Raw genomic sequence first — 15,713 nt, 5'->3', positions numbered from 1 at the left:
GAAACCACAATCAATCACAAGATAGTTGCTATGAGATAAATTGGAAATAGAAGAGAGAGCTCATTTTTAATTCTTTTTTTTTTTTCTTGAGACTGAGTCTCGCTCTGTTGCCCAGGCTGGAGTGCAGTGGCGAGGTCTCAGCTCACTAGAACCTCCGCCTCCCAGGTTGAAGCGATTCTCCTGCCTCAGCCTCCTGAGTAGCTGGTACTACAGGCACATGCCAACACAACCAGCTAAGTTTTGCATTTTTAGTGGAGATGGGGTTTCACCATGTTGGCCAGGTTGATCTCGAACTCCTGACCTCCAGTGATTCGCCTGCCTCGGCCATTTAAAAGTTTTAACCCATCCAAATAGGTAAGATGCTATTAATAACTTCTGACACACCTTCTTCCTTGCTTGGTGCTCTATGAGGTTGGGTGCTGGTTTGTTCTTCATCTTCTTGGTATCTCTGAGTAAGTCTGACAAAAAGAGCTCTTTGCACCGCAGGGAGGAGGCCTGCTACAGGCAGAGGGCCATGGCCTGTCCTGGTGCTGCTGCCGTCAGACCCACTCCCATGGTTAGGTGAGTCTTGAACAATAGGAGGCGGCTGCTGGGCAAATTCGCCATGCCACATCCCATCTACATGTATAACACGGGGAGAGACAGTCATTGAGTGAGCACAAAACTCCACCAAAGTCATAAGAAATGAAAACTTTCATAATAGGCACACTGGATTATCAAATTATGCCATTTAAAAGTATTTCTAAAAGTTATCTAAAATTCCATTGTTTCAAAAGTTTGGCAAACTGAAAACATTTTAAGGTTTCAATCTTATCAATTTTATTTAGCTTTACTTAAAACATACGTTTCTATCATGCTTTTAATGAAAAATAGGACTGCATTTTAAATTAGGAATAAATTATTTCAAAAAGTAAACTTACCACCAGAGTTACTGGGTGGCTGAAAATTATGTACAGGATGCTGTGCATAGTAATTATCATAAAACTCAGCTGGGTTTTGCAGGGACTCACAATTGGTGTTAAGCTGCATTTCACCAGGACTTTGCTGGTATGATGAACCTGGAGAACAGTGATTCTCTCTGGGCACTTTCATCACATGTCCTGGAAAGCCTGGGGAGTGGTAAGCCCCACCCATACTTGGTGGTGTCAAAGATGTGTCTGGTTGAACAAGTACTCCAGCTTGATTTTGAGGACCTACAATTTCAGGTGGACCAGGTGGTAAAGGTGGGCTCTGTGGCACTGGTAGACCAGGAGGTCCTGCACATGGGTGATGTCCAGGGGAGCCTGGGTGCATCACAGGACTACTGTGTCCCTGAGACATGTTAGGTCCAGGACCTGGACTTGACCCAGAACTATAGATATGCTGAGGGTGTGGACTGCTTCCCTGAAATTGTGGTCCTGGTGGTGAGGCACTGTTATAAAATGCTGGTGGCCTGTAGACAGAAATAATATTTCTTACTTCAAAGAAAAAGAAACAAACAAGAACATTAACAGTTCTAAACAGATATTGGTTAAGTATGTTTTTTGTAATATCAGAATACTGTGTGTTTAAGAAGGAATTTGTTCCATATCGTTGATAGGTAGAAACACGAAATAGACCTCTTGCTTTCATTTTAGCCCACTTGCTGCTTACTGTCAGCTGTTCTAAAACTTACTCTGTTTTGAAAAATACAGAAAAGTACAAAGATAAATAAGAATCACCCCTAATCCCACTACTCAGAGATAAAATTTTTTATTGGTTCTCTCCTACTACTCCTTTTTCAGGTATATGTAACCTTTTACAATAAAATTAGAATCTACTACACATAAACATCCAACTTTTTTTTTTTTTTTTTTTTTTGAGACAGAGTCTCGCTCTGTCACCCGGGCTGGAGTGCAGTGGCCAGATCTCAGCTCACTGCAAGCTCCGCCTCCCGGGTTTATGCCATTCTCCTGCCTCAGCCTCCCGAGTAGCTGGGACTACAGGCGCCGCCACCTCACCCGGCTAGTTTTTTGTATTTTTTAGTAGAGACGGGGTTTCACCGGGTTAGCCAGGATGGTCTCGATCTCCTGACCTCGTGATCCGCTCGTCTCGGCCTCCCAAAGTGCTGGGATTACAGGCTTGAGCCAACACGCCCGGCCAACATCCAACTTTTTATAACAACTTGTAATTGGTTATTGCTGGCATACAAAAAGACATTCAGTTTTTGAATGTTGCTCTTCTTTCTTGACATCTTGCTAATTTAATTATTTCCAATAGTTTTGTCTGTTGATTCCTTTGGGTTGAGGGAAACTTCCCAAATAATTAGGCTGCCACTCCACTTCTAATCTTTATAACTTTATCTGATTTCATTGACCAGGATACAATATATATTAGCAAAACAGTGGACATACTTATCTTCTTGACATTAGTAGAAATACTTTTAATGGTTCAAATGAATTGTGATATTTGCTATAGATTTCTTGTTCCTCATTGGCTGAGACCTCCTTGCTTTCCTGAGTTGTCAAGGCTAAACGAATGCTCCACAATGCGACTTAAGGCCCAGGTGAACAGACCCTGGGAACTGGCAGCAGGGCTGGAATGGTGGTGTTAGAAAATGAAAATCTGGATCCAGAGGTTTTCCTCCAATAGCCTAAGGAATTGCTCTTCAAAAATAATCAAATACGTGGAGACCTATTTCCCACAATCTGAAGGCATTATCAACAACAATGCAGCCTCATAATCAAGTGAGAATGCCAAATCCACCCACCAGGCAGGGTCCTTCAGCATTACTATGCTGAGAGGTTTCAGAAGCTGTGTAAGAATTGCATATGGGAAAGCACTGACGGCAAGCAGCAGAGGGTGGGAATGGAAAACAAAGGGGGGAGCAGCCATCTGCGTGCATGCCAGAGATGTACTATCTCTAACCAAGTTTAATTATACGATTAGCTTGGAATATGACTTAGTTTCTTAATGATCGTTTTCAGAAAAAAAAAGTTGATGTCATTTTGAAAGTTTTCACTTACTTCCTCCCAATTTTATGCGCTAAATCCACAGTAGGTTTTACAACTATTTCAAAAAGAGATGGAATTTTCCTAAAATCATCAGAGAAATCTGTCTGAAAATCGTCTTCAGGATCAGAAAAGGGAAAATGCTCTGGAGAGGTTGGCAGAAGCCCAACCCCCGGAGGTGGTTTGGGAAGAGGAGTTATGCCACGCTTTCTAAGTTCCTCTAATTCTCTTTCATCTTCATTTATGAGTTCTTCATCAGTATTCAACACCTAAAAATAATTGGCAAAGATTACTATTTCAAAGTTAGTCTTTTCCTCACATTTAAAACTAGGAAGACTTAAGTTTTGTTAGTAGAAAAATAACATTAAAGTTGAAATGAGCTGGTCACAGTGGCTCACGCCTATAATCTTGGCACTTTGGAAGGCCAAGGCAGGTAGATCGCTTGAGCCCAAGAGACCAGCCTGAGCAACATGGAGAATCCCCCATCTCTATAAAAAGTGCAAAAATTAGCTGCGCATGGTAGTGCCCACCTCGGAAGGTTGAGGTGGGAGGATGGCCCCAGGGGTGGGGGTGGGGGTTGCAGGACAGGGGGTTGGCAAGGAGCAGGGGGTGGAGGTTGCAGTAAGCTGAGCCAAGATCACACCACTACACCCAGCCTGGGCAACGCGGCAAGACCCTGTCAAAAAAAAAAAGAGAAAAGAAAAGAGACAGAGAGAGAGAGAAAGAAGAAAGAAAAAGCAAGCAAGAGAGAGAGGGAGAGAGGGAGGAAGGAAGGAAAGGAAGGAAAGGAAGGGAAGGAAGGGAAGGAGGGAAGGGAGAGAGAAAGAAAAAAAAACAGTTGAAATGGTTTGGAGATAGCTAACTCCTCATTTTTATAAATAGAATGAGGTTCAAAAAGGTAAAGAATATTCCTCAAATAGAATAAAATATAAAATAGTAAACCTTCAATTTCTCAGCAGTTTCACAAAATATCATTTATAAAATATTATTCAAGTCAAATGTATTTGTGGAGAGATGTAATCAAGGTACAAAAATATTACTCACTTTGTCCAAAAGTTTCTTTGTTTCTTTAGTTAGATCATCATGGGAAAACTTACAGTTGTCTCCCTGGTAACATTTTGCTCCACTATGATAGAACTTGCAAGGAAATTCATGTAAATAAAAATATTAAGGAAAAGACCAGGTAAAATCAAGGTCTATTTTTTTTTTTTAAACCAAAACCTACAACTGTTAGACAAGATGGTTAAGTTCTAGAGATCTGCTATATGACATTGTACCTATAGTCAACGATACTGTATTGTATACTTAAAATTTTGTTAAGGGAGTAGAACTCATGATAAGTGTTCTTAACACATACACACACTAAACCATAACTGTGCTGAATCAATATATATTATGTATTATTATATATTATGCTGTATTATTATATATTATGCTGAATTTACTATAATCACATCAGCTTATTTTTTATTCTATTAAGGTTAGATATTTTAATTATACAAAAACATTCAAACAGCTTTTTTCTCTATTAAAACTAGAAAGCCACTTTTTAACGAAAAAAAACATTTATACGTCATGTTAAAGGCAAATATCCCATTAATCAACTACAGACTAATCTTAAGATTTTGGAGACAAACTTATAAAGAAAATATTAAATCTAGAAGTATAGCTGAAAAATGTACCATTCTCAGGTGATGTGTGCTCAAGCTAAAACAAAAAGGCACTATCATTAAAACATGTTTATGTCTGCCACAATCACTATTATTTAAAATTCTTCTGGGAATGTGGCCAATACAATTAAAATTAAATAAGAGGTATGAATATTGTAAATGAAGTAAAATTATTATTTACAAACAGCATGACTATGTGACAAAAACCCTGTAAGAATAGATTGAAAGCTTTCAGAAACAGAATAAACTATTTGTTTTCTAAAAAAATACATCAAATCTGAAAAAATTTATTTTTCTTGATTAGGACAAATTTATTACATTTTATTTGTTTTTATTGTTTGCCAAATCACTTCTAACCTGAGAATATTACAACATTTTTTTAAAAAAAGGAAGGCGTATATGCCTTATCAAATATCAAACATACTCTTACAGAGGGGAATAATCAAATACCACAATAGATAAGAGTAGTATAGAAGCAGAATTGTGTAAAAATGAGAATTTACGGTCTGGTGAAGATGCCATTTTAAATCAGTAAAGATGAGGCAATGAGTTAATCATCTGGAAAATAAAAGGTCCTTATAACACACTGTGTATTAAAATACAGTCCACATTCATGTAAATGTCAAATTTAAAAATACAATATTCATAATCATTATAGATTTCATTTTTGTAAAAAATTATGTGTATAGGCTGGGCCCAGTGGCTCACACCTATAATCCCAGCACTTTGGGAGACTGAGGCAGGCGGATCACCTGAGGGCGGGAGTTTGAGACCAGCCTGACCAACATGGAGAAACCACACCTCTACTAAAATTACAAAAATTAGCTGGGCGTGGTGGTGCATGCCTGTAATCCCAGCTACTAGGGAGGCTGAGGCAGGAGAATTGCTTGAACCCGGGAGGCAGAGGTTGCAGTGAGCAGAGATCGCGTCATTGGACTCTAGTCTGAGCAACAAAAGTGAAACTCCATCTCAAAAAAAGAAAAAAGAATTACGTGTATAAACATATACACATCCATTCATACCATAGCACAGAAAAAAAGTCTGAAAGGCTTTATGCCATAATGCAAGCATAGTTATCTCTGTAGGATGACATTACTTAGGATTTTTTAAGTTTGTTTGAAGGTCTTTAACCATACCAAAGTAGAAAGAATAATTAAATGAAGTCCCTCTCATGTTGACCTCATAGGTTCAACAACTTTCATCGTTTGTTGTAAATATTTCCATACCTATTCTGAACAGATAAGGAATACTGTTTCTATTGTTTCTTTCCTTTTTTTTTTTTTTTTTTTTGAGATGGAGTCTTGCTCTGTTGCCCAAACTGGAGTGCAGTGGCACCATCTCTGGGCTCACTGCAACCTCCACCTCCCAGGTTCAAGCAATTCTCCTGCCTCAGCCTCCCAAGTAGCTGGGATTACAGTCCCACGCCACCACGCCCAACTAATTTGTGTATTTTTAGTAGAGATGGGGTTTCACCATGTTGGCCAGGTTGGTCTCAAACTCCTCACCTCAGGTGATCCACCCACCTCGGCCTCCTGAAAGTGCTGGGATTACAGGCATGAGCCACCGCGCCTGGTCCCTTTCCTCCTTAAATTACTTATGGGAGTGGAGGCGGTGTCTCACTATGTTACCCAGGCTGGTCAACTGGCCTCAAGCAATCCTCCCGACCCAGAATCTCAGTGTTAGGATTACAGGTGTGAGCTACCATGCCTAGCCAGGAATACTTTTTCTTACCAATCAAGACTTCATTACCAACCTGGCAAAATTAATGTGTTAATTTCAACTAGTAACCAGTCAATATACAAATTTTCCAGACTCTTAAAAAAGTGTATTTTTATAATTCCTTTTTTCAGATCAGAACACAAAGATGATCCACAAATTGTATCTAGTTATCTCCCAAGTTACTTTTATTGATTTCTAGAAGTTCCGCTTTCCCTTTTATTTTTGTATCCTTTGTTAATTTTAATATAGGTCATAGATAGTATTCAAATACTCTCTACTGTATCATATCAAAAGGCATTTAATATCTGGTTGTTTCTTTTTAGTAATGTTAAGACTGATCAGTCCTCTCAGGTGTTGTCAGCTTCATCCATCAATTGTAAAGTTCCTAATTAACTTTCACCTCATGATTTTAGCAGGCATCAGTAATCACTGCCCAGGTCTATTGGGGAGAATTTGCAAAACTTGGGATTGCTGGGTCAAAGGGTAAATGCATATATAATTTTGCCAGACATTGCCAAGCTCTCTATAGGAATGCAGCATTTTGACACTGCCAGTAACAAGGTTTTCTCACATCCTTGCTAACAAACTTTGCTGTCATGGTTTTTTGATTTTGCAAACCTGACACAGCTGCAAATGTTATCTCAGTGTGGCTTAAATTACATTCCCCTTATTAGGAACAAGACTGAACATCTTTCTATATGTTTTGGGGACCATTTGCATTTCTCTTTCTGTGAATCTGTATCTCTTGCCTCATTTTTCTTCTCAGTGTTTAGAAACTCATATATTAAGGGTATGACCTCTTCATAAGTGACATAAATTACACATAATCTTTCTCACTTTATTATTTATCTTTTTATTTAGCTCATGTTACATGTATTTGTTTTGCAAATGCAAGCTTTTTCATGGAGTCAAACTTTCGATCTGTTCCCTTTTTGCTTCTGGATTTTGAGACAAGGAAATTTTTCTGTTCTCCTGGGTTATAAAGAAATTCATCATGTATTCCTCTGGTAATTGCATGGTTCCATTTTTTGACATTTTGATCTATGGTAACAGGCATTTTTCATTTTCCATTTTATTCACTTTCTTTTTTTCACATTTTTAAAACACAACAGAATTTAAAAATTTATCTGGAAAAATAAACATCAGAATCTACCAAATATTGCAGTGTGCTGTTGTGGCAGAAATAATCACAGCAAAGCAACACAGACAAGAGGGTGAACAAATCCATGAAGCCAAACACGAACTCCAAAAAAATAAATCCATACATATAAACATATTATCGATGATAGTTTCAATTCCGTGGGGAAGCTTTATTAGTCATAAGTGGTAGTGAGCAACCTGATAAGATATTTGGGGGGAAATTAACATGGAAAAATTGCAGAATACATTTTTTTAAAGGACCAGAACACTATATATAGTGAAATTCCAATTTGGGTAGGAGCAGGAATACAATTTACATGTATATATTTCCCAAGGGAGAGTGGGGAAGAATACAGCATCTATCATTGAGTGGTAAGATTTGATAAGACTTTTATAATTTTCACAATGATAATTTTATTACTCCTGAACTTAAGTAAAATAATTATGGCGTAAAATAATTATAGAATAAAATAAGTATTTTGCCAACTACTCCTTCAGGAAGCAGATTCTCTTGAAATACTTTAAGCTGATTATATTAAGGTAACTTCCCTTCACAGAATTTTTTCCAAAGGGCAGTTATCTCATTTCCCTAAGGAATAAAAGTCTGTTTGCTCTTTTGAAGTACAAAGTTTGACTAGACTGGCTTTATGTAATGTGTTGTTTTAAATTTAAAAACCAAACTAGGCTTTCTAGGATGTATTTATTATTTTTTAAAACCTCAAGGATGCTTTAAAACCTCAGCATTTTGTTTAACATACATTTTAAATAAAGGATATTATGCATATAAATGCAATTCTCTCCTTTGGTACAATATCCTTGTAAATAAAATTTACAGATCTCTTTTCTTTTCTCCAACTCTGCATCATGATCAAATTTACACTGATCTCCCTATTCACAAAAAAAAAAAAAAAAAAAAAGAAAGAAAAGAAAAAGAAAAAACGGTAAGAAACAAAGAGAAACAAAGAAACAACAGCTGAATTTTCTATATGGTGTCTCATGGTAAAATTATGGTCATTATCTTCAGTCTTTAATAATGAACAAATAATAAATGACCCCTTAGAATTCCTGCCCAAGACAGTGAATGTAGCTACATGCATTGAGGCAGCACAGTGAGCAAGACCTCACAGGATACTGCCTGAGTTCAACCAGCACTCACCATTTCTAGCTGAGCTACCATGGGAACTTACTCTTGGTGCCATGAATAAAATGGGGATAATAACATTAACTACTTTGTAGGGTCACTGTAGGATTAAATCATTTAATATTAGTTGTACTTTGAACAGTACTTGCCACGTAGCATTATGGTCTTTTAAACAAAATTAAAACATAATTTCAACAAATTATGTTATTGTCCCAGAACGTAATTAAATGAGCTCTAATGTATGGTATTTCCATGCAAGATACATTTTAAAGACCCAGTTTTATTACAACTACATGAGAAGAGAAAAAAATTAACCATCCCCCAAAAGACTTTAATTTTAAAGATTATTTTGGAAGTTAAAACGACTTATGAAACCTCTATAAATTTACCTTAATACATCTCCCTTCCAGGAAGTATTTACAGATTTGTTTTCCTTTGTGTTCCACTGTGTGCTGATTAATAAATTCCTGAGTCATAACTTTCCATTTTTTCCCTGGTTTACTATACTGCAAGAAAAAAATTTCATTTGAATGCAACATATGAAACATTAATAGGTATCAAAATGTATAATTAAGTTAATCTGGAAAAAAGTACAAATTGACTACAAAAAGTGATCAAGACTGAACATTCTGATGCTATTCATTTATTTGGAGAGAGATATGTGTCTAGTAATCTACTTATGCTACTAGTGATTACCAAAAAAAGTCTATTTCTTTCTATTTTAATGAAGATGAATAACTATTTTTAAATAAAATTATAAAAAGCTTGAAAATCCACAATTCTCAATATGAGCAAAGGCACAATAAAATATGCACTAATATTATTGATAGGTATGTTATAAAAGACTTTGAAATATCCATATTGTTTGACATACAATTTGTACTTTTGGGGATTATTTTGAAAGAATTATCAGAGAGACACATAAAGATCTATTCATATAATAAATTACTGCAGAAATACTGACATAGTAAAAACAAACAGAAAAACGAGAAACACTCTACACATCTAAAACTAGGAGACTAGTCAAATACATTATGATACATTTAGGTGGCAGAATATTATGCAGTCATTAAAAAAATCAACAACTTTGGATCATAAAAAATGTTTACATGGTGGCTCATGCCTGTAATCCCAGCACTTTGGAATCATTTGAGGCCAGGAGTTTGAGATCAGCCTGGACAACATAGTGAAACCCTGTCTCTACTAAAAATACAAAATATTAGCTGGGCGTGGTGGCACACACCTCTGTAATCTCAGCTACTTGGGATGCTGAGGCATGAGAATCGCTTGAACCTGGGAGGTGGAGGCTGCAGTGAGCCAAGATCACGCCACTGCATTCCTGCCTGGGCAACAGAGCGAGAGTGTCTCAAAACAAAACAAAACAAAAAACAAACAAACAAAAAAAAAGTTTACAATAATTTTTGAAGTAAAAAATTGATCCTAATTCTACAATAATAAATAAAGGCAAAGGAAAAAAGACAAAAAGAATATACCCCCATATTTTACGGTGTATATGTCTCTGGATGGCAGGATTAGAGATTGTATATGTGTGTGGTTATTTTGTACTTTCTTTAGGGCAAAAAAAGGGCAAACAAACAGGGAGCGTGTATTACCTTTAACTTTTAAATTTAAAAAGTTAAGAAAAAAACTTAAGAAAATTAAAGGAAAAGAAATCTTATAGCCCTACTTGTTTTCCTTACCTCTCCTGAGTCCCCTATTCAACTTCTGCTTTACGTGTAAGATTGAGTAACAGGCAGAGTATGATGCTTAACCATGCTAAATGTAATGAGTTACATTCATCAACTCTAAAAAAGAACAATATTGGCCGGGCGCGGTGGCTCAAGCCTGTAATCCCAGCACTTTGGGAGGCCGAGATGGGTGGATCACGAGGTCAGGAGATCGAGACCATCCTGGCTAACACGGTGAAACCCCGTCTCTACTAAAAATACAATTAGCCGGGCGAGGTGGCAGCGCCTGTAGTCCCAGCTACTCGGGAGGCTGAGGCAGGAGAATGGCGTGAACCCGGGAGGCGGAGCTTGCAGTGAGCTGAGCTCCGGCCACCGCACAACAGCCTGGGCGACAGAGCAAGACTCCGTCTCAAAAAAAAAAAAACAAAAAAAAAACACAACAATATTTTTCAAGCACCTGGTATGCACTGTGCCCTGTACATCACAGGAGTTCAATGACTATTTACTCTTCTGATTTCTGTTTTCCCTTTTCTCTTAATTTGCTAAAAGATAGAACATAAAGTTCAATCTACTGAAAACAAGAAATTGCCTCACAGCAAACATTGAGGCAATAGATGTCTACATTGAAATCTGATCCCCAGCACTCACAGCTGAAATCACATTTTACTATAAGAATTCTGAAAAAGGTACAACAATACCAAGTAAACAGATAATCCTAGAGATTCGTTTTTAAAATATAAATATACCTAATTTACCCCAGGAAAACACAATGAAATTGCTTATAATATACTCTGATAGACTCATTTAAAGTGTCTCAAATCTATATAAATTTGATTCACAAACATTTTTATGTTTACAGATTCATTTAGAATAAGCAGATATAAATGACCAGCTCACATAGGCATTCTGTATGAAGAATCGTGGCTGTTATAAAATAAAACAAACAGCCAAAGGAACTGAATTATGCAAAAATCAATGAGCCAACCTGAGGAATACAACTCTGAAATTAAAAAGTAAACAAATTAGGTAATCTCACACACACACACATACAACACCCTGAAAAATGCAACAAGTTGTACTTACGTTTCATTAATAACTTACTCTTTCTGTATATATTACTTTCAAATAATGTTTCATTGTTTTAACAGAGGATTATGGTGGGGAAGTGTTTTGTTTTGTTTTTTAGTTTAGTTCCACTTAAATGAGTAGAAAGTATTTCGGTGTCCACAGCTATGGGAAAGGTACTACAGAAAATCTAAAGCAACTTTAACAAATAAATTTTTAGGGCAAAATTAAGTGCCTAGAAGATATGGCGAGTTAGCAGACTGACAGAACTCAGGAATTGTGCCTTGCAACTCCTGTATTCTTTGCATTACAACACAGTACTGCAAATAAAAAACAATACAAGAAAGGAGATAAAGAGGGAGAGATGGAGGGAGAAAAAAAACAAGCTACCTACTGTACTTGGTCATTTTAAAACTTATTTACTTTAGAAGATATATTGATACAAGAGACAAGAGCATAAAAAATATGTATATCAGGTAGAGGAAATGTAAGGATCTACCAGGAAAAAAATATTACAAAAAATGTAGTAGGTACAGTAAACACTAACACAATTTAAGAGTATTATGACCAATAGAATGAAGAATCCTTTAAAATTCAGTGAAAGTTTGCTTCTTCTGTGACTACTCTTGATTTTTCAAAAAAAAATTATGATGAATCTGAAGGCACCCCTGAATTGATTTGGCTTTGGAGACTCATAATCTCTGAAAGGCCTAGGACAGAGATGGATCTATCTTGGCCACTCTGGTGTGGCCTGCATGTTCATGCTATTCTGGATGGGCCAACTGCAGACCATTCCTGAAAATGAACTGCTTCCTTGGGCTCTGGCACACTCCCAGTTGTTTATGGAATCTTAAGAATTGTCTCTCATGATAGCCAATAAACTGACATGATTGATAATGCATTTTTATCTTGATATTTCTGTTACATAATTATCTTTCAGGTATAGCCCAGATCTATAGACATCTAAAATGTTGTGCTTGATGGAGCCCTTAGAGTTAACTTAATACTATACCCTCATTTTGCAGATTAAGGAAATTGAGGCAAAGAGACAGGTAAAACTTGCTCAAAGTCACACTTTCCTGGAAGCTAATTTTGTTTAAAGGTATAGGGTGTAAGAACTGGATATAGGAGCAGGCTTTCTTAGAAAGCATTTGTATTAGTTTGGGTTAGGGAAATCAGCACATTCTAAAGGTCTACCTAGTGTCTAAGAAGATGACAGGTAGGTTTATTAGTCACCCCAAAATTCTAAAATAATAACTACAATAATTCCAAAACTGCTGTTCCATGGAACAGTGAGTGGCTCAGTGAATGTTAGTAGGTGTGTAGGGAAAAAAAATTGTTTGTAGTTGAGTAAATGATGGGTTGAACAAAATAAGCTTCTTTCTGCCTAAGCTGCTCAGAAGCTTTACTACATTAATGTCAACTGAGAATCTCTAAAAGCAGATGGCATGTGCTATGTTTTGCAAATTTATTTGGGTCTGAACTTCTTTTTTTAGGTCACACCTGTTAACATCTCTCTAAACAGTATACTAAGGAGTGCATATTAAGCAATCTCTGCCCATTGTCTTTAAACTGAGAGATCCGAAAACCAAGTATTTTTGAATTATAGTATATAGCTATCCCTCTCAGCTCTCACTCAAAGTTGCAGTTTTTTTTTTTTTTTTTTCTTGAGATGAAGTCTTGCTCTGTTGCCCTGGCTGGAGTGTAATGGAGCCATCTCGGCTCACTGCAAGCTCGGCCCCCTGGGTTCAAATGACTCTTCTGCCTCAGCCTTCCAAGTAGCTGGGACTACGGACGTGCACCACCACATCCGACAAATGTTTGTATTTTTGTAGAGACAGGGTTTCTCCATGTTGACCAGGCTGGTCTTGAACTCCTGACCTCAGGATCTGCCCGACTTGGCCTGCCAAAGTGCTGGGATTACAGGTGTGAGCCACTGTGCCCGGCCAAAACTGCAGCTTTTAATGACCCACTATTCCTTGAGGAATAGCCACACTGTCTTCCACAATGGTTGAACTAATTGACACTCCTATCAACAGTGTAAAAGCATTCCTATTTCTCCACATCTTCTCCAGCATCTGTTGTTTCCTGACATTTTAATGATCACCATTCTAATTTTTTTGCATTTCTCTAATGACCAGTGATGATGAGCTTTTTTTTCATATGTTTGTTAACTGCATAAATGTCTTCTTTTGAGACGTGTCTGTTCATATCCTTTGCCCACTTTTCAATGTGGTTTTTTCTTGTAAATTTGTTTAAGGTTTTTTTTTTTTTTTTTTTTTTTTGTGAGACAGAGTCTCACTCTGTCATCCACACTGGAGTGCACTGATACAATCTTGGCTCACTGCAAGCTCCGCCTCTCAGGTTCACGCCATTCTTCTGCCTCAGCTGGGACTACAGGCGCCCACCACTGCACCCAGCTAATTTTTTGTATTTTTATAGAAACAGGGTTTCACTGTGTTAGCCAGGATGGTCTGGATCTCCTGACCTCATGATCCGCCTGCCTCGGCCTCCCAAAGTGCTGGAATTACAGGCTTGAGCCACCGTGCCTGGCCTAAATTTGTAGATTAGCCCTTTGTCAGATGGATAGATTGTAAAAATTTTCTCCCATTCTGTAGGTTGCCTGTTCACTTTGATGATAGCTGCTTTGCTGCAGAGAAGCTCTTTAGTTTAATTAGGTCCCATTTGTCAATTTTGGCTTTTACTGCCATTGCTTTCGGTGTTTTAGACATAAAGTCTTTGCCCGTGCCTATGTCCTGAATGGTATTGCCTAGGTTTTCTTCTAGGATTTTTATGGTTTTTAGGTCTTACGTTTAAGTCTTTAATCCATCCTGAGTTAATTTTTGTATAATGTGTAAGGAAGTGATTCAGTTTCATTTTTCTGCATATGGCTAGCCAGTTTTCTGAATACCATTTATTAAATAGGGAGTCTTTCCCCATTGCTTGTTTGTGTCAGGTTTGTCAAAGATCACATGATTGTAGATGTGTGGTGTTACTTCTGAGGCCTCTGTTCTGTTCCATTGGTCTATATATCTGTTTTGGTACCAGTACCATGCTGTTTTGGTTACTGTAACCTTGTAGTAAAGTTTGAAGTCAGTTAGCCGTGATTCCTCCAGCATTGTTCTTTTAATATGTGTGCTTAATTTACATTTTATGAAATTATTCACATGGTTGCAATTATTCACATGGCATGAGGTCAGGCAGTCGGAGGGTCAGTGGCTCCACCCCAGAAAACCACCCTCAGCCCCATGCATGTGACTGCAGTGTGCCCAGTGCCACGGTCCATGCTCCAGGCAAGGATCGATTAGGAGGGGACTCTTAAACCAGGTTGGCCACCCCAGGGGAGCCCTGCTAGCCTGCTCTTGTGCCTGTAGTACAGCTTCCACCTGCATGTCTCCCTTGGGCTTCAGTGGCCAGGCAGCCCCCATCTGCCCTCCCCTTCCCCAGCCAGGACCCTAACCGCAGACTCTGGCACCAGCCACTGCCACCACTGTCAACCAGGCCCTGCAGAGGCAGGAAAGCTGAACTGGCTGCTGAGTCCCTTCTGGTTGGCCACGCAGTACCCGTTTCTGTGGCCCCTGGACTCCTAGTGTGGGCTAAGGTGGAGTGGACCCTTGGGCTTTGCCATGGTGCAATGGTCCACCTGGAGACCATCCAAAAGAGAAGACTTACCAGTCCCTGCCAGCGCCCTAGGTGCAGCTGCCACCTGCACGTCAGGCACCGGCAGCAATGGCCAGACTGTCTCTGATTCTCCATGCCCTCCCCACCCCCGCCCCAGCAGCCATGACTCCCTGACAGGACGCTGAGGTAGTGGCTGTGGGGAAGTCGACTGGGCAGGTGCATACGGATGGATAGACTCTAAGCCTCATCCCAATGGCCACGACTTGCTCATCCACTGGCGGCTCCTCAGCCCTATTCTAGTGGCCACGGAGTGTCATGTAGGCAGCAGCCATGGGAACCCCGATTGCCTCTCCTCACACGTGCCCATCACACGACTTGGGCGACTGGATGGTCAAGTCAGGTTATGGCCCCAGCGGCGCCAAGAGGCCGAGAACCGGCGCTCAGCCTCATCCCCGTGGCTACAGAGTGCCAAGCGCCAGGTCCTGCGCTCTGGGCGCCGGTCAGGAGCAGCTGGCAAGGGTGGCGCAGCCTGTGGGGCCTTTGGACGCGGCCGGAAGCAGCTCCGGTAAGCCACTCAGCACACGGGCGCTGCAGTGCAGCGGCTACCAGCAACTGGAGCAGGAGTCGCCGAGGATTGGGAGTCCCCAACCAGGACTGCGCCTCCAGCCGCTTGGACCCTGGGCCTGGCAGGGCAGCGGCA

The 15,713-nt window shown here is 39.1% G+C and overlaps 1 protein-coding gene across 1 annotated transcript; it reads right to left on the bottom strand.

Annotated features, from left to right (window-relative positions):
* Positions 1 to 296: 296 nt before the first annotated feature.
* LOC115895896 (zinc finger CCCH domain-containing protein 6-like) lies at positions 297 to 15,235 on the bottom strand. The gene is made up of 7 exons (XM_030926449.1): positions 15,065 to 15,235; positions 9,029 to 9,145; positions 8,275 to 8,386; positions 4,014 to 4,123; positions 2,985 to 3,238; positions 921 to 1,432; positions 297 to 618 (listed from the first exon to the last, which is right to left on the bottom strand). Exons 1-7 carry the CDS (start codon positions 15,233 to 15,235, stop codon positions 338 to 340), a joined length of 1,557 nt encoding a protein of 518 aa, XP_030782309.1. The 3' UTR covers positions 297 to 337.
* Between the last annotated feature and the right edge of the window lie 478 nt (positions 15,236 to 15,713).

The sequence above is a fragment of the Rhinopithecus roxellana genome, unplaced genomic scaffold (assembly GCF_007565055.1).
Source record: "Rhinopithecus roxellana isolate Shanxi Qingling unplaced genomic scaffold, ASM756505v1 contig3615, whole genome shotgun sequence".
NCBI classification, from domain to species: Eukaryota; Metazoa; Chordata; class Mammalia; order Primates; family Cercopithecidae; genus Rhinopithecus; species Rhinopithecus roxellana.
This window is presented reverse-complemented; position numbering and strand designations above follow the sequence as displayed.